This window comes from Vitis riparia, chromosome 6 (genome assembly GCF_004353265.1).
Source record: "Vitis riparia cultivar Riparia Gloire de Montpellier isolate 1030 chromosome 6, EGFV_Vit.rip_1.0, whole genome shotgun sequence".
NCBI lineage: Eukaryota > Viridiplantae > Streptophyta > Magnoliopsida > Vitales > Vitaceae > Vitis > Vitis riparia.
Genome location: NC_048436.1, coordinates 15,977,499 through 15,996,253, shown reverse-complemented (window position 1 = coordinate 15,996,253; position 18,755 = coordinate 15,977,499). Strand labels below are relative to the sequence as shown.

The 18,755-nt window shown below is 34.7% G+C and overlaps 1 protein-coding gene and 1 pseudogene across 1 annotated transcript; one reads left to right on the top strand and one right to left on the bottom strand.

The window, feature by feature from the left end:
• Positions 1 to 2,621: 2,621 nt before the first annotated feature.
• On the bottom strand, positions 2,622 to 3,160 carry LOC117915766. The gene has a single exon (XM_034831444.1). The coding sequence runs from the start codon at positions 3,064 to 3,066 to the stop codon at positions 2,800 to 2,802; it is 267 nt and encodes an 88-aa protein (XP_034687335.1). The 5' UTR covers positions 3,067 to 3,160; the 3' UTR covers positions 2,622 to 2,799.
• Positions 3,161 to 12,502: 9,342 nt separating this feature from the next.
• Positions 12,503 to 13,640, top strand: LOC117917039 (annotated as a pseudogene).
• The last annotated feature ends 5,115 nt before the right edge of the window (positions 13,641 to 18,755 follow it).

Genomic DNA, 18,755 nt, shown 5'->3' with positions numbered 1-18,755 from the left:
ATGTATATATATATGATCTATCTATGGCACTGACAGCACTGAGTGGTTGATTTTATCCCATCCGTGAAATCCGTGCTGCATGGATTGTACTCTGGGTGTTTAAGAAAATAGTAATTTAAAATTCAAAGGTACAAGAGGAAATTGAAGGTATTGTAGGAAAATGGGGCAGTTTCATCAGATCTCAGAACCACGTGGGGTGTGGAGGATGCAATCCACAGACTGGTCCACCATCCAACAGCTAGCCTACAGTTGCAGCAGATAATTTATCATTTTTATTTTTACATTTTTTATTTATTTTTAATTTTTTTTAGTGAAAATTTAGGTATTTACCATGTCACGTGAGTGACAATATCTGATCCTAAAACATTTCTGGCACATACCCTAATGTCATAGAGTACATCTCATTGGATACTATCTCATATTTTTATAATTAAAAAGTCATTATAAATATAACACTCCCATTAATTTATGTTGGATTGTGACCCTGAATTAGTATTATTGTGCATCGATTAGGATACCAACGGTTGACCTACCCATTAGCTTCTGGGGTCGACATGTTTGATTGACAAATATGCCATCGTAATTAAGAGATTTTTTTTTTCTAAATTTGTTTTAATTTATTAATTATTTAATATTGGTGTATTTCGTGGACATAGAAATCATATTTATGATCGAATCATATTAAAAATCTTATCTCTTTCTTTATTTTTTATTTATGTATACATGGTTTTGATTAATAATTTAATTAGTATTATATTAGTCATTTATTACTATTATTATTATAACTTAAAAAGCCATTTTTTTCTATGTTTGATCATACTATTTTTGTTTCCTTTTTTTATCCTAATGTTTTTGTTAATTTTCTTTGAATGTCATAGTATTTTTAATTTTAATATATTTTTAGAAAGTTTTATTTTGTAAAATGATAATAATGAGTTCTATAAAATTTTCAAATTATGTATATAAATAATATTAAATTTTATGTTATTTTCTTTTGTTAACAATTATAATGTTTAAGATATCATTTTTTTTCCTTATTTTATTAATGATAAAAGCTTTTTTTTTTTTTTACCATATCAATTCTATTCTTTATAATTATCTATTTTCCAAATAAATTTAGGCATTAAGATCCTATATTTAATATAAATAAATAAATTAAAAATAAACTCACCAATTTCACATAAGGAAAATCATTTGAGTGTAGTCATATTTTTGTATTTTTTTTTTCATACCGAAAATAGTAAAACTTAATGGTCTTGAATGACTCTATTCTCTTATATATAAAATTATATTTTTTTTATTAGACAAATAAATTTTAAATTAAACAATACTTAATGCTTTTGATTTGTGAATAAATCTGATAATATATAAAAATAACCCAAAACTTAAACAATGGTCCAATTAATACAAAAAATTTATGAATAAAAATGGGTATAAAATAATACATGAAACTATATTTTCCAATTTTTCCCTAAATAAATAAATTCCAAATAAAATAATACTTGACGCCTTAAATTTATTAACAAGCCTAATATTTTTTTTTAAATAATTTGAAACACAAATAATGATATAATTAATGGTAGAAATTTATAAATAAAAATTGGTTTACAATGACTCTATTATTTATTTTCTTTAATAATTGTATTTTTTTTATATAAATTTTCTTATTAGAAAATGAGCTTCAAATTAAGTGATACTTTGTATTTGATTTATTAATGACTTTGGTAATTTTTTAAAATAAAAAAATAATAGATGAAAACCGATACATTGTAAGTCATGAATTTATTATTTCTCCTATAAATACAATTATATATATTTTCTAATTTTTTTATTAGATAAATAGATTCTAAATTAAGCAAGACATCATTAATACTTTAAATTCATTAATAAATCTTCTAATTTGTAAGAATGATTTAATAATTAAAAAAAATCTAATTAATTACTTATCAAAGCATTTTAAATCTTATGTTGAGTATCAAATGTGTGTATGTAATGAAAAACTTGACTCATTTACATATGAAAAAAAAAAAATTATTTATTTTTTAATTCATTCTAAATAAATATTGTTAATAATTATTATTTTAACTTATTATTATTATTTTTTTAAAATAATTATAGAAGATGTTAATATCCATATTTTTCTAATTTTTTATAAAAATATAATTTATGATTTTATTATAATATTACTATTCATATTTTACTAAAAACTATTTATTTTTAATTTATTTATAATTACAAAACTATTTTCATTTTTAATAAGACTTGAATCAAATTTAATTAATATTATATAAATTAAATTTATAATGTTTTTACAAAATCAAAATATAAATTTATTTTTAAAAACAATTTATTCAAACAATTTTTTTTTTTTTTTGAGAAATTGTTTTTAAAAACAAATTGCTAAACACTTTTATTTTTATAAAATATAAAAAAAATATCTATTTTTTTTTAACTTAAAACAGTTTTTTAAATCAACATAAAAGAACATAGTAAATAAAAAGTTCCAAATCCTTTTCTACATTTTTTTCCCCTTCCCTCTACTAGGTAGTTCTATTGTTACATTTTAACTTTCAGACAATCAATAACCCAAAAGAGAAAACCACACAACAGCAGACAGAAGATAACTGAGTTCAGATAACCTGATGATATGATATCAGAAATGAATTGAGAGTCCATGGTTATGGAAGAAATGATGAAATAAGGTAACACGGCTTAAGAATTGAGAAATCATTATGATCAAAGATTCCAAACAACATAGAACAGACCAATTCTGAGCATCATTACATTGATGGGCATCAGTCATTTCTTGGCAAAAAGGCCTCCAAAGCCACCCTTCTTCTTTGGTGGAACCACCACAGAATTCTTCCGGCCGCCGTTGCTGCCACCATTTTTCTCCTCAACCTTCTTCAGAATTGGGTCTGTCTCAAGCATCTGATCCTCCTTCTGTAACCCTCCAAGGATCCAGTCAAGAATACTCTTCTCCCCGCTTCCACCAGAGCTCTTTTCTGCGGTTGCTGCAAACACCCGCCCAGCTGCAGGAGCAAAAGCTATGGTTAGAGAAGCCATCTTAGCTATCAATGTTATATCTCTCTCTATCCTAGTGTGAAGCTTGGGAATGTGGGAATTGAAGGAGAAAACAATACGGCCCAAGATAATATATCCTTACTGGGTCTATTGCATGAATGTGAGCCGTTGGATGGGTTGGAGACTGAGATGAGGGAATTACAAGAGTGTTTATAACACGAGTTCTCCACAAGTGGCTTATCCTTTCTATTGGTATGTTTATTTTACAAGGAGGAACAATAAAATGAAGATGAGGGCTCATCCTCGGCAGGCATGGCTACGAATTCAACACGTGGCACCATTCTAGCCCAACCACTTATCTGGACAATATAGTTGGAGTATACTCTACCTCAGGGATCAATATGTGTACCATATCTGAACAGAGGACTAACCATCTCATGTAGAGCTGCTTGAATCATCAAAATCTCCTTGGCTTTGGACCTAAATACAATTCAAACTGTTCATTAAAAATCTCCAGGAGGGAATTATTTTGTATGTATATTAGCTGTAGGATAATTGGCGAGGAGTCTAAAATGAAATAGCGTTTCGTGTTCAAATAGCAGGTAAGAATACCACACAAGACTGAGATTTGGTGTCAGGAAGGAAATTAGAAACAGGGTTCAGCACTACTTTTGCTGTGAGAAGTGAATTCCAGCTTCCAGTGATGCCATGGACCGGGTCTTAATGTTTTGATCTCCTGCAGCAGAACCAACCAACTTACGTTAGTCTTAAGTGAGCAAAGTTCATGCAGCATAAATTAGCTAATGCAGAATCAGTTGAGAACAGTATGTGGACATCCTCATCAATTTCCATCTCTGAAGGATGAATCCATGCTTTCAAATGCTATGAAAAAAAACTGAAACAGTTTAATTTTCACACGACACCCAAGAGTGTCTAAAAATATTTGAGTGTAGAAGAAATTGCAATTAACAATTCAAAGAAACGAAGCAAAAACGCTTCTACTTTTGGAATCCACTTAACGTCAGAAAGTGTTAGCGTTTGGCAAAGGGCAAATCATTCATACAATGGATTATCTCTTTAAACATTAGAGAGCTATAGCATCTAAATAAATACCAAGTATCCAGCGAGCGTTCTAAAATCATGTGAAGAACTACCACCTGTCTCAAGAACATAACAACAAGTCTCTTGCATTTGGTCAAAAACTACGGCAACAGCAGCCACCAAACAGACCAAAAGTGCACCTTTTTACTGTTTCTTAGCTAAGAACTGAGCGGCTGTGTTTAACTTTTTTGCTACACACTGAGCTGTGTCCTTGTGATTTTCAACAGATAGATCAGTAGCAAATAGTTATGAGCACATAAAAAAATGGAAAATAGATGTAAGCAGATCCTGAACAAAACCTTCATTTTCTTTTTCAAAACTTTTCTGCCCAGGTTCATAGCATATTCTTGTCCTTTTCTTTACAGATGGGAATCAAGAAGACCAATAGGATACAGGGTCCTGGCCCTCCAGCAATGTATCATGCACTAAGTTCGGAAAGCTCCTTGGAAAAATAGTTGATAATTTTTACGGACATATGTCTATCTGTGTGTGGGGGAAGGGGGCTACCTTGGGGGCAGGTGGGTTGGGAACGGGTGTTTTCGGTGGTAAATAATGAAGAGTAAAGCTGAGAACAATAGCCAGTATTGCTTAATTTTTAGCTCAGTAGATTGGGGAAATGAGTAGACCTTGGATATAAGGGAAAGAGGGTGTAATAAAAAACTAGTTTTATGACATTTTCACCTGATAAACTCATTAAATGTTTTATGAAGGAGTTGTCCGATGAAATATTAAGGGAAATGTTTCTTCTTAACAATACCAGAAGAATCCAACCAAGTGCACTACATAATGAAGCAAAAAAGTGCATTCAATCAAGAACAGTGTGAATCTAATGAAAATACAACATTGATTAATACACAGAACCTTGAACATCATCTTTGACTTGTTCATGTCTGATGCTCTAAGATCAAGATATGTGATTCAACTGATGCCTTATAACCAAAGAAACAAAAGGAGTTACTTGAACAGCTTAGCCAATTTCTGAAGTATATCAGGGTTTGGATGCAGTGCATTCCATATAAGCTTGGAGCTAATCTCTAAGATCTCAAAAGTTTACTCTAAAATGCAGACCAGGAAGGCCAGCAATGACAAATGAGCTCAAGTATTCATCTACCTGTATTTAACCATCTGATCTACATCCAACACTGCCTGTTACAAATCTAGATACCGAGGCCTGGTGACAAACAACCCTACATATGAATATTCTTGAATTTGGATGCCAAAATCTCTATAAAAAAAAAAAAAGGAGCAGCATCTTCCTTATTTACTTAATTGCATTAGATCATCTTATTAGCAACACAAATTCCTTATATGATCAATTCAAGAAAAGCAATGAAAGTCACATAGACATGAAGCATACACTAAAGGAAATAAAACAATAACTTATAATGCAAGAGAAATTTAAAATCACTGAGAAACGGACTGAGATCCCAAGGTTTCAAATCTCTTAACAAAAGATTTGTGATGCTATAATGCCTTTTATCTTCACACTAGAAAGTTCAATGTCATTAAAAATTTTCAAATTCCTCTATTTCAAAATGCTCCCAATAGAAAATGGCCAGTGGCACAATGCACCAAAATTTCATAATGTCCTTGTCTCTGACTTTAACCAACAAATCTAACACTGAGTATGGAACCACTAAATGGACCCCAAAAAGGGGAAGACAAAAGCCCAAAGATTTCTAGCTACTTTACAATACAAAAATAGGTGATTAACAGTCTAACAACCTTCTTAGGCATTATACATGTATTCACAAGCATTCACTTTCGATCAATAAACTGATCCATCATGAAACACTTATCTATTGTCATCATCCATATAAGAAACTATTAGAGTTTGGTGACCCGAATTCTACTTGGTTAGACCCGAAAAGCTTGCAGTGCGACATATGCGATGAAGAAAAGTTATCAGATTTTTTGGGAGGTTTGTGGTGGTAGCGGGGGATTGGGCTACCACATATATGGTGCTTTATTTATTACTCTCCCACGTATATGGTTGCATCTCTTCCCTCCTGTACCAATTTTTGACATAGTGGATTTTTCTTCTCCTCTACCTGTGGTTTTTCTCATCTTAGGTTTTCCACGTAAATCTGTATGCTCTTATTCTGTTTTGTTTCTTATTGCCTATTCTTGTTCTTCCGTGACAAAAACCCCACAGTAGATGGCACCTACTCACCAAAATTTGCCACAACTAAGAAAAGTAAACAACCAAGGATGGACAAGTTAAGCATTTCTTCCAGACTTAAACCTCCATCTGTGTAGCTATTTTAACTTTATGGAGCTTCTCAAACATGGACAGAGCCCCTTCAAGCTCCTAGTCTTGAAGAGTTCCAAAAAACTCCTTAGTCCATGTCATTTTTGCCCCAACCCAGAGCACACAATCCTTACCCCTGTATCTTTATTGACCACCTAAAAAACACCAAGTATTCCTCCAGAAACAATATTTCTCCCCCACACTCACAATCCTTCAAAAATTTCACAAAAACCCACTTCTCTTTCTCCAAATTGTGCCTATTTTTTTAGCAAAACAACATTTGGACTATCACAAAAATCTAGCTCAAGAAAACTAGGACAAGATAAGTATTTTGAACCATTGATGTGACATATGTTCAGTGTGTGTGCAGGCCATTAGTTAAGAACTCCTAATGTCTGCAGCCCCATTAAATCCCACATAAGTTTCTTATATGCATGAAGAACGCTCCAATTTACAGCATTAATCAAAACCTCATACAAATGGCTTTCACAAAGACTGAATCAATAGTATAGAATAAAAAATGAATATGCAATTTTAGAGAAGTCAGGCATTATCACTGAAGGATGACCTCGTTCAGATTCACCTTCCAAATTGCCAACAACATAGTATGATAGTAATCAATGTCAAGCAATCAAGTGAAGAATACTTCACAATATTCTGTTTAATTTTGTGGCAAACTTTCATCACAAAATAATGATGGTAACAAAATAAAACTCCACAAAAGATTAGAGATGAGTCAGAAATTCATAATGCAACTCCATAGAATATACTTTTCCTGGGAAGTTGAATGACTTCAAAAGTGATCTCCATTGAATATGTTCCAGGACAAACCCTAACTCTCTCATTTCTGAACAATTTGAAAAGAAACCATAAATCTTAGTACCTCATCTTTGGAATCACAGCGGTTGGAGTTCCGAATATCGACGGTGCGGTCGGAGAGATCGAGATAAGAAGTGCTCCAATGACTCCATCAGCTTAGTACAGGTGCTCAAGTAACACGGCAGATTCGAATATCATCATCGATGTACCTTCGCCGGAAATCCCGTTTCCGGCCCCACCGTCGGCGATACAGGACCCCCGCCCGTTACGTTCCCTGCGCTCGTAAGCTACTTTAATGTTACAAGTTACAACTTCCAAACATATGTAATATTTATAAAATAAAAAACATATTTGAAAATTAAAAATATTTATGTTTTATTTTAAAAATAATAAAAATATAAATGCATCCATATCATATATTTTGTAATTAATTTTTATATTTGATATAATTTTATATAATATAAAAAATATTTCAAACCTTGGGTTCGCTTCATAACCAAATAACGTGTAATCCAGGCCAACATCGAGGTAATCCAACACATTCAACCAATGGCAACAACGGATATCGGGATTGTATGCTACTACAATATATCTCAGCATTAATCCTTATCAACTGGTCACCTTAGTGGGCTTCTATCTCACCCTTTTTCAACAAGTTTTTTATTTTATTTTTATAAATTATTATTTCTTTATATTTGATACAAATGATCATAATTTTGAATTATTTTATATAACTTGCATATAATCATTTAATATTTGATTATCATTTTAAAATAAATATATGAATAATTTTGATCCAAGTCTAATGAACCTAACTAAATTGATGCCAAACCAAGTAGGTTTGATGTATGTGGACGGATTTTTTATTTTCAAAATAGAAACTTCTATACAAAATATAACAACTCTTGCATAGAAATAAGAATATTTATACAAAATGAAATCATTTGTATTGTATTTTTTAAAATGATTTTCAAAACTCTAAAAATTTGAGGAGGTGAAAAGCTTTTACTTTTAAAAAGTATTTTTCAAAATACAATATTTTCAAAAATATTTCCAAATCTATGTCACTTAGTGTTAATAAAGTATCACATAGATATCATGTTTTGAAAACACTATGTTAGTTCGTTTTGTTAAAATCATGTCCCAAACATACGACCTTAATGTGAAGCAGTGCATTTTATTAAAATTTGTTTTGTAAACATAATTTTAGTTTCAAATATTGAGTTTCAAATATTGAAATCATGTCTTCAAGCCACAACTCTATTGTAAAACAATGTAAAATACTTAAATTGTATTTTGAAGGCACAATTTTAGTGTACTTTATTAAAATTATGTTTAAAAACACGACTTTAGTGTAGTGCATTTTGAAACTATTATCCCCTGACCGTGGTGCATTTTATTAAAATTGTGTTTCAAAAACATAATTTTAGTTTAAAAATAGAAAATTCATATCTTCAAAGCACGATTTCAATGTAAAATAATAAAATCATGTCTCTAGGACATGATTTTAGTATAAAATAATAAGATTTCAATGTAAAATAATAAAATCATGTCTCTAGGACATGATTTTAGTATAAAATAATAAAATTGTGTCTTTAAGACACGATATAGATAGAATTTCTTGTCAACTACTTTTTTTAGGTATTAGGGTCATATTTGATAAATGTTTTCAAAAAAAAAAATTATAATATATATAGCATGTATAGATGTTTACATATGATGTGTTGGTATTGCATATACCCCATATCCGTAACGGGATGGTGGTAATTATCTATTATATGGTATTGAAAATATCATGTGTCTATCTCATGCGCTATAGCTATAGCATTACAATTGGGCCTAATATATCATGTATGTTGATTTGAGATGCTCGACATATCTCTCTATATAGACGGGCAAGGCAAAAACATGAAATAGACTTTACTATTAGACTTCTGACTAAAAAAAAAAAAAAAAAAACAATGAATTGTAATATATAAGTCATATGATAATATCACAATGACTCCTTGTCAGAATCCGGTGTTAATCTAAAGAATCTATCCAATAACCAAGTAAGTGAAGTCCTTAATAATTTATATTTGTATATCTAGGAGTGACTTCTTCAACAAACTAATCAACTTTTTTTATTTATTAATCAATCAATTCACTAACCAAATCATTAATCTTCTTATTGAACAAAATTAAATTAACCTTTAATTAAATTCAAAACAATATATAATAATTAATTGATAATATTATTATTTATAAATAATATGACCATAATAATTAATAATTAATAATTATTTTTGCATTAAATTTGTTACATAGAATTAATTAAATTTATAATACATATATTTTAAATAGTTTTATTATTATAATTATATATAGTTAATTAAAAATATTATTACAAAAGTTGAAATAGTTTTTTTGAGGGACAATTTTTATTTTTGAAGCTTTTTGTAGACCCCCATTTCAGGGTTTGTTTTTGCAGATGTTTATTTTGCCATATGGTGGAATCTTAGAGGTCCACGTGTCACCTTTGGAGAGGCCATTAGGGAATCACAGTAGTGGGTTGAAGGTGCAATGAGAGAACGACACGTGTTATGGGAATATTCAAAAACGGTTTTTGAAGATTTGAGAGAGAGCAGGCTGTTACAGAGATGAGAGTGTTTTTGGTTGCTTAAAAGAGTAGTTGCTTAGGGTGCGTGGTGGTTGCATGCAAAAAAAGAGATAACTGGGGAGAAAAAAAAAAGACTAGGAAGAAAAGAAGCTAGAAGGAATCAACTAAGAGAAAGCTTAGGAGAACAAAGAGAAGAATGGTGAGCTGAGATTTTGGGGAAACGGAAGGAATCATTTCTTGTGTGAGTGAAAATGGTGAGCTGAGGTTAAAGAAGCATAGTGAAGGGAGCTTGAGGGGAAACCGACTGAGAAAAAAAAATGGTCTTATAGAGGAACTGAAAGAGGATAAGCGGAAGAAGGTTGTACTGTGGACTTCTAGGTTAGGACACTTTGAGCTTGGCACGTTTCCATTTCTTAATGTTCTATTTCATTCTCTGCTGACCTATGAGCATTATTTTGTTGTTCAGTTTGGATATCAAAAGTTTCTTGGTTATTTTGGTTGAATCTGATTTGTTTGCATATAATGTCTTATTTTAGTTTCCTCTCATATTCTTGATTTTCCCCTATAAATAGTTGGATTCCTCTTTGGGTTTGGGGTTGGGTATTTGATAGTCATATTGTTGCCCTCAGTTTGTCCCACCAGTTTTCAGCCTGTTTATCACTCATGAAATGAGGCTTTGCCTAATAACTCCTCGGATCTCTCGTTTTTGCTCTGTTTTTAGCAATTTCATTCTCCGTATTTCCCTGCTCCTGTATATCTAGTTGTGGAATGCCCTGGTATGTGTATCACCATCTGAGAGAATATTGAATGTTCCTGACTTGGTAGATGATTATCACTTGAATTTACTGGACTGGGGTAGCAGCAACGTTCTAGCAATTGCTCTTGGAGTCACTGAATATCTATGGGATGCTTCAAATGGTTCTACCTCAGAAGTTGTTATGCTTGAAGACGAAATCGACCCTATCACAAGTGTCAATTGGGCTCCTAATGGAATTTCACTTGTTGAGGACACTAAGATCAATAATATTGGGTCTTGTGCAATTGAGATGCTGACTTTTTGGTGAGGAACTTCAAACGAATTATAGTAAAGAAATTGTAGGAGAAGTTGAAGATCTTTCACAAGATGATTTAGTTGTTGACCTGCCTTGGGAGATTAAAAAAGAAAAAAGTGAAACTGATCAGCCCTTGATAGATCAAGACCCATTGGTCGACTCCATCCTCACACTCCAGTCTGTTCAGGAAGCACTAGAAAAAGAAGTTCAAAAATTTGGAGAGATTGCCAAAAAAACCTATTTCAGTATGTAATAGTTCAATTAAGGATAGCAGTTTTGCATATTTTGCTTCCACGGGTCCAGAAATCAATAAATCAAGTTCATCATGTCAATTGAGTTCTGGAGAGACTAGAAAAAGTGATTCATGTTTCATGGAAACACAGGATTTGGGAATGAGAAGTCATATGAATGATGCATCTCGCTGCCTAATACCACCAGAACCTCATCCTTTGTTTTCTGCCACATCATAAGTCATGAACCCCACACGTATGTGATCATCATGCATGGGTGTGGCAAAACCCCATTACAATTTGTTGTTAAGTCATCTTCTATATCCATACCATTACTCACTTCTCATTTGATCACCACCTTCAACTTATTCCTTCCATATTCACCACATACCCATCATACTCACCACCATACCCATATCTCTATCTTTCAATACCATGTAAGCCCACTTCTCTCACTAAACTTCATCATTCATTTCACCAATGACAACCCAAAACCTTTGTAAACCCTCCACCGAAACCCCATTCCATCAAACCTGAATCTCAGGCCAAACCACTCCCGTCTGAAACGTCATAACCAACTTACCATCCTCCAAACATTCATACCCATTGAAATTGTCACCATACCCATTTTTCCATCATCACCTCCTCATCTCTAGTCCACGAGCCTCACTCTTCATTCCCTCCAGTTCGTATTTGTCCAAATCCCGCTATTACTTTTAGAATGCATACCATTACTTCTTTTGGACTCTTCAGAGTTCTCCAACAAAGAGTTGGAGTCGTGTCTCTGACGACCTATCTCTACCGAAGCCTGTGGTTGATGTGAAAGAAGAAGAGGTGTTTGTAGTGGTTGATGGAGTCACAGGCACCAAAGCGGAAGAGAAAACCTTAAAGGCCCCCACTAGAGTTAAGAAAAATAAAGGTGAATGAGAGAGATGATAATGGGTTCAAGTTATGTAATAGAAGAGAGGTTTTTTTTTATAGGAAAAAACATACCTAGTTGTCGTTGAGTACAAAGGTGACATGGAGTATTCCTTTGGCATAGAAGAATCACTTAAGGAACTGGCCCAATTAGCTGACATTGTTGGACTTATGGTTGTTCGTTCTACATCTCAAAAACTTAGTGTTCCAAATCCAAGGACATATATTGAATCTGGCAAGGTTGCATAAATTAAAAGTGCAATCCATGCATTGGATGTTGAGACTGTAACATTTTATGATGAGTTTTCAGCGAGGCAGTTGCGTGATTTGGAAAAGGCTTTTGGTGGAGATGTTAGAGTCTGTGACCGCCCTATCCTTATCCTTGATATCTTTAATGAGCGAGTAGCCACACATGAAGCAGCTTCACAGGTTACATTGGCACAAATGGAATATCCATCGCCACGTCTCATAAAAATGGGGACTCACCTTCAGTGTCAAGCATGAGGCAATGAAGAGAATGGGAGATGATATAAAATATGTGGCTAAGGTTTTAGCACGAGGTATTGAATGTGATATAGCTTTACTTTCAGTAGAAAGTGAAGAATTCTAGAATGAGCTGAACCACTCAATTTAGGAAACTGGCCACGTCTTCAGGTTGCAGTAACTGTAGTGGGATATCCGCTTGAAGGAGATACTATTTTGGTTACAAAATGGATGGTATCGCGCATAGAGGTTAAATCTTATGCTCATGGTTCATCTTATTTGTTGGGCATTCAAATTGATGCAGTAATAAATCCTGGTAATAGTGGTGGTCATGCGTTAAATGACCAAGGGGAGTGCATTAGAGTTGCATTTCAAGTTTTCAGATCTAAAAATGTTGAGAATATTGGATATGTGATTCCAACTACAATTGTGTCTCATTTTTTTGGTTGACTACAAGAGAAATAGGAAGTACACTGGTTTCCCTTGCCTTGGAATATTGTTGCAAAAGTTGGAGAATCCTGCATTGTGTTCTTGCTTAAAAGTTCAGTCGAATGAGGATGTACTCGTGTGGAGAGTTAAGCCCACTTCTGATGCAAACAATGTCTTGAAGGAGGGGGCGTGATTGCAAGCTTTGATGGTGTTCATGTAGGTTGTGAAAAAACAATGTCATTCCGGTCAACTGAGCGCATTGCATTTTGTTACCTCATAAATAAAAAATTTACAGGTGATGTTGTAGGTGTGGGAATTATTAGAGTTGGTGTTTTTATAAAAGTTTAAGTAGTTTTAAATCCACATGTACATTTGGCTCCGTATCACATTGGAAGAGGTCAAACTTCGTATATAATAATTTCTAGCTTGATGTTTACCCCATCTCGGAACCACTTATAAAAGAAGAGTGTGAAGACAAAATAGAATTGAAACTACTGACAAAGGCACGGTACTCTTTGGCAAAATTTAAAGGGAAACAAATTGTGATATTTTCCTCAAGGCGACCTGGATCAGAAGTTGAATCAGCTTTTCAAATTAGGCTCACTGCACTGAAAAAAGAAACAACAGAAGGAGTACTTCTCCAGAATGCACCTAGAAGAAAATGTTCCATGCATGACCACCTTTTGCATACAACATTTGGGCCACGTGTCATTCTTCCATTTCTTCCTCTCTGATTTTGAAAATAATTTTCCAAACCTTAGTTTGCAAATAATTTTTCCAAATTCTAGTTTTTCAAATAATTTCATCTCTTCAATTTTTCATTCTTAGATTTTTTTTAGGTCCCACAAATCCATTTTCCAATAAAATTTGTTGTCATTTTCTTTCCGACAAGCATTATTTCGCATTTTCCTTGATTTTTTTAAAATGTTTTAAAATAAGCCTGAATTTAATTCTGTAATTCCAAATGATGGAATTTATGGAATTGATTCAAGCAAAAATAAATTGGGTTTTGGTGGGGGCCCAACATCAGTGATGTTTTTTTCATTGATTGATTGATTGTCATGCTTGATTGATTTGCTTTGTGACACATGCGATTATTCTATGTTCGTTTACTAACCTTTGTTTTCCATGAAACAATCAGTTCATCAATCAGATACACTTTTTGTCTCTTTTGTTCATTCGATTATTTTTAGATTGATGTTCTTTTGGTATCTATGTTTAATCAATCAATTGTCATACTTGTTTCATTTTATTTAGTAGAGACCTATTTTAGGGCTTAGAGGGGTATTACAGTCTTTATCGTACATTCCCAATAAGTAACCTGATCCCTGAGCCCAATTTGGTTTTTCACACGCCATCTTTTCCAAATAAGGAGTCACACTTAGGGTTTTTTTTTTTCCCTTTAAAAATAAAACAAAAGTAAGTGGTGACTCTAAGTCATTTTCTAAAAAATAAATCTTTTTCAAATAAAAAGCGAGTTCGCCATCGAGTGGAAGCGCATGTGTAGAAATGTGGGGTCCACAAAATGGCGACTCCACTGGAAAGTCTCAAAAAGGTCAAGCTCGAACTTAAGATGAGGCAAATGTGGCGTTTGATTGGTCAATCAGTGGGCACTCACCTCTCTTTGTGTTTTTGTTTGTTTGACTGTTGATTGCACATTGAGAGCTCTTGATATCATTATCCTTGATGCATGCTTGGTTATTATATTCATTTTAAGACATTGACATGTTAATTATGTTGATTGATTATCTTGCCTATCTTAGCATAGTGACTTCGATCTTGCCATGATTTTTCTGCTCACCTCACATGTATAGACTCATTGTTGTATATTTTTTGACTTGATGTGTTGATTCTTTAGCTTGTATATTATCTTGATCATCTTTGAGCATGTTGTATTTGTCACTATTCATCTTGATTGTCATGGCTTATGTGTGAACATGGGTGATATATCTGCATTCCGCTTGATTGTCTGTTGCATGACTGTTCTTCTTCTGTTTGATTGCATGTTGCTTGTTCGTGTGAGTATCACATCAATCCACTTACCTCCAACCCTCTGGTTTCGATCATTTCCTTCATTTCGGCTCTTACTTTTGCAGGTATGAGGCCTTGTGTGTGCTTATTTTTTTTACCTAGTTAGAGGTTAAGAGTAGGGTCTAGCAACGTGCTATATCAATGTTTGGGAGCATTCTAGAGGAGGCCGACACATTGATGCTGACTGGAGTCTAATCTTTGAAGACCTGTATAGCCCAAAGCTAGGTTTCATGGATATTTGTGCAACCAATATGCTTTCTCTTCTGCTTTAGTTTCCTCTGTACATCTCAATTGGTTGTTTAGGCCACCGAGTCCCATCTGTCCTTTTGGACAATGGCTCGGCCTTGAACATCTGCCCGTTAGCTACTACCATCGCCCTCGGTTATGCGTCCTCAGATTTTGGTCTCTTTATTCAAATAGTCAAAGCATATGATAGCACTAAGAGGGAGGTAATAAGCACTTTGGAGATTGAGCTATTGATAGGTCTGACCACATTTCCTACTATGTTCCAAGTTTTAAGGATTCCTACATCCTTTAACCTGTTATTAGGCCGACCTTATATTCATAGAGTCGGAGTCATTCCTTCTTCCCTCCATTAGATGGTTTTCGTCAGCTCATGCCGTAAGGTGTTGGGTTAAGTCCCACAACAAGCGCAACCCTCATGTTTAGTTGCCACCGTTGAGTTTGGAACCCTGAGCAGACTGATGGTCTAAACCCTTGGGTGGAAAATCATCATCAGAAAACACAATCTAAGTGGTTTTTCCAGCCGTCATCATGTGAATCAATTCCTCAGGAGTAGTGGTAGTCTCGACCCTGATCTAACTCTAAGATCGAATCGATGCATCTCTATGAGTGCTAGAAGATGTCAATAAGCTCTAAATAGATATACGAGCCTGGGTGATCTGTAACTGTCTCAGGATCTCATCATTATCTCTCATGAGCTCCTCATGAGATGATGTACCCTCCAAGGGTCTAGCGACTGTGAGGGGTTGTTTTCGTACTACCCTATCTTCGCGAATAACATACTGTATATCTAGAATATAAACATCATCAACATACAGAGTATGCATCTCATCAATATCTGGAATCAAAACAAAGGGAGTCTAAACACTATAACATGGGAAAATCAATGACTCAGTTGTGGTCAACCGTACTGGTGTCACATTGGGAACCAATCTGAATGGTGTGGGCATCCGTGGGCCTAAAGTCACTCCACCTACTTCATAAATCCCATCTGATACTATAGGCTCCAACTTTTACTCATCCAAACTCAACATGTGGATATGATAATCAAGCTCAATAAACTCAATGAAATGTATGTCATCGGTCGAAGAAGGAACCACGTGTGTAGTATGGGCCGGTAATGGGTTAGTGGTTACACTCGACTGACCTAAGTGAACCAAACCTTGATCAATCAAGTCCTGAATGACATGTCTCAAGGCGGTGCAATGGCTAGTCTCATGCTCTGGTCCTTGTTGATATGCGCAATGTAAATCCATCTTGAACTATAATGGGACGGGCTGAGGCAACGACCTAGGAAGTGAAATTCATTCATGATAGTCAGGTCACCATAGTGTGGTCTATTGGAGATATGTTTGTTTATTACGGGCTAGTGCTTCAGATCAGTCACAATGAAGATGACCCGTTTCTGACTGGGTTCACATTTGATGAGGTACAGACTCTTGAGATTGAAGACTTTTGCAAAGACTTCGTGGCTATGTCTTTTGATCAGCACGATAACACAATGATACTTGACATGATGAAGAGCATGTCTTATTTTCCTGGCATGGGATTAGGGTGACGTTAGTATGGGCCCAGTGAGTTTATAACTATCCCTGATCATGATGTACCATTTGGACTCGGGTTCATTCCTACTGAGGTCGATTATCAATATATGGCTCGATTGCGCAAGAAGAGAGAGTGAATACCTGATTGACTCACACATCATTTGACTATCATGTTCGCTCATACAACATGAGCTTAACTGACTACTTTGTGAGGGCACCATAGCTATAGATGCAGTCAGATGGGATTATTGATGGATTTAGCACTGTTAAGGAGGCTGAGCTTCAGTGTCTTGTCCATCAATTGTAGTTGAGTGATGGAGCTCCTGGCACTTCCGCATCTGCATTGGCCGCCCTATCATCTCTAGATCATATGAGCCTTATGACACTCTATTTTTCGAATAAAATAGATGAGCATGAGATATTTGCTGAGATTCACGACATGATATATGAAGTTGTTCCACATGATGAGTACATTGATGAGATGCTCGCGATGAGTATGAGTTAGATTGACAGGATATTTCAGCCTGAGCTTGCTTCGCCATTTGATCTCTTTGGGGTGTCTGCCATCGAGGTTGCTGAGGAGATCCAGACTGCTCATGCTCTGGAGTTTTCAGAGAATGTTATGGTTATAGATGACTTGTTTGAGGGCATTGTTAGCCCAGTTGAGAAAGCGTTTGACTTTGTGGACCCATCTCTTTCATTTGATGTTTTATCGGGATTTGTCTCCCGTTCTAACGATGTTCATGACTCTTCATTTATGGATTTGAGCATTTTTCAAGTATCTGTATGTCTCTTGTGATATCACTTTATCTGTACTCTCTTCACCCACATCACATATATTTGATATAGATGATGAGATTGTACAGCATGATTAAGATGATGACTCATCTTCTGCTCCTAATTCGAGTTCCATTGATCAGAAAGTTTCACCTGCTACAAGAGACACGAATGTTGTTGATTTTGGACAGTAGATCAACCTAGGGAGCTGAGGATCGGATTGGATTTATCTACATATGAGAAGGATAGCCTCGACCAATAACTCAGATCATATCTGGATGTTTTCGCATGGTCTTATGAGGACATGTCGGACCTTAATCCATCTATCGTCCAGCATCGTTTACCACTTCTACCTCATGCCAAACCGGTTAAGCAGAAGTTGAGACGATTGCACCCTTGTTGAAGTTTGTAGGTGAATGAGGAGATTTAGAAGTAGATCAGTGTGGGATTTTTTTATCAGTGGTCGAGTATCCCAAGTGGTTGGCCAATGTCACCCTTGTTCCTAAAAATGATGGCAATGTGAGAGTTTGTGTTGATTTTCGAGATTTCAACAAGGTCGGTCCTAAGGATGATTTTCCTCTCCCACACATTGACATGTTAATTGATAGTACGGCATGTCATTCAATGTTGTCCTTAATGGACAAGTTTTTCGGCTACAATCAAATTCTGATAGCTCTAGAGGACATGGAGAAGACGTCTTTCATTACCGAGTGGGGTACTTACTACTACAGAGTCATGCCATTTGGGTTGAAGAATACAGGAACTACCTATCAGAGAGCAACGACTACCCTCTTCCATGACATGATGCATCAGGATGTCGAGGTTTATGTAGACGACATGATAGTGAAATCTTGAAATAGAGTAGATCACCTAGCGACTTTGGAGAGATTCTTTGAGAGGATCAAACAATTCAGATTGAGACTGAATCCCAATAAGTGCACTTTTAGAGTGACTTCTGGGAAGCTACTGGGATACATGGTCAGTGAGAGAGGCATAGAAGTAGATCTAGATAAGATCAGAGCCATATTTGACATGTCTATACAGAGGATTGAGAGAGAGATAAGAGGTTTCTTGGGTAAACTTCAGTACATCAGTAGATTCATTGTCAGATTGACACACATCTGTGTGCCCATTTTTCAACTTTTGAGGAAGAGTCAACCTCCCGTTTGGGATGATCAGTGCCAACGTGCATTTGAGAGGATCAGAGAATACTTGTTGTCACCTTCATTCTTGGTGTCTCCTACACCAGGTTGT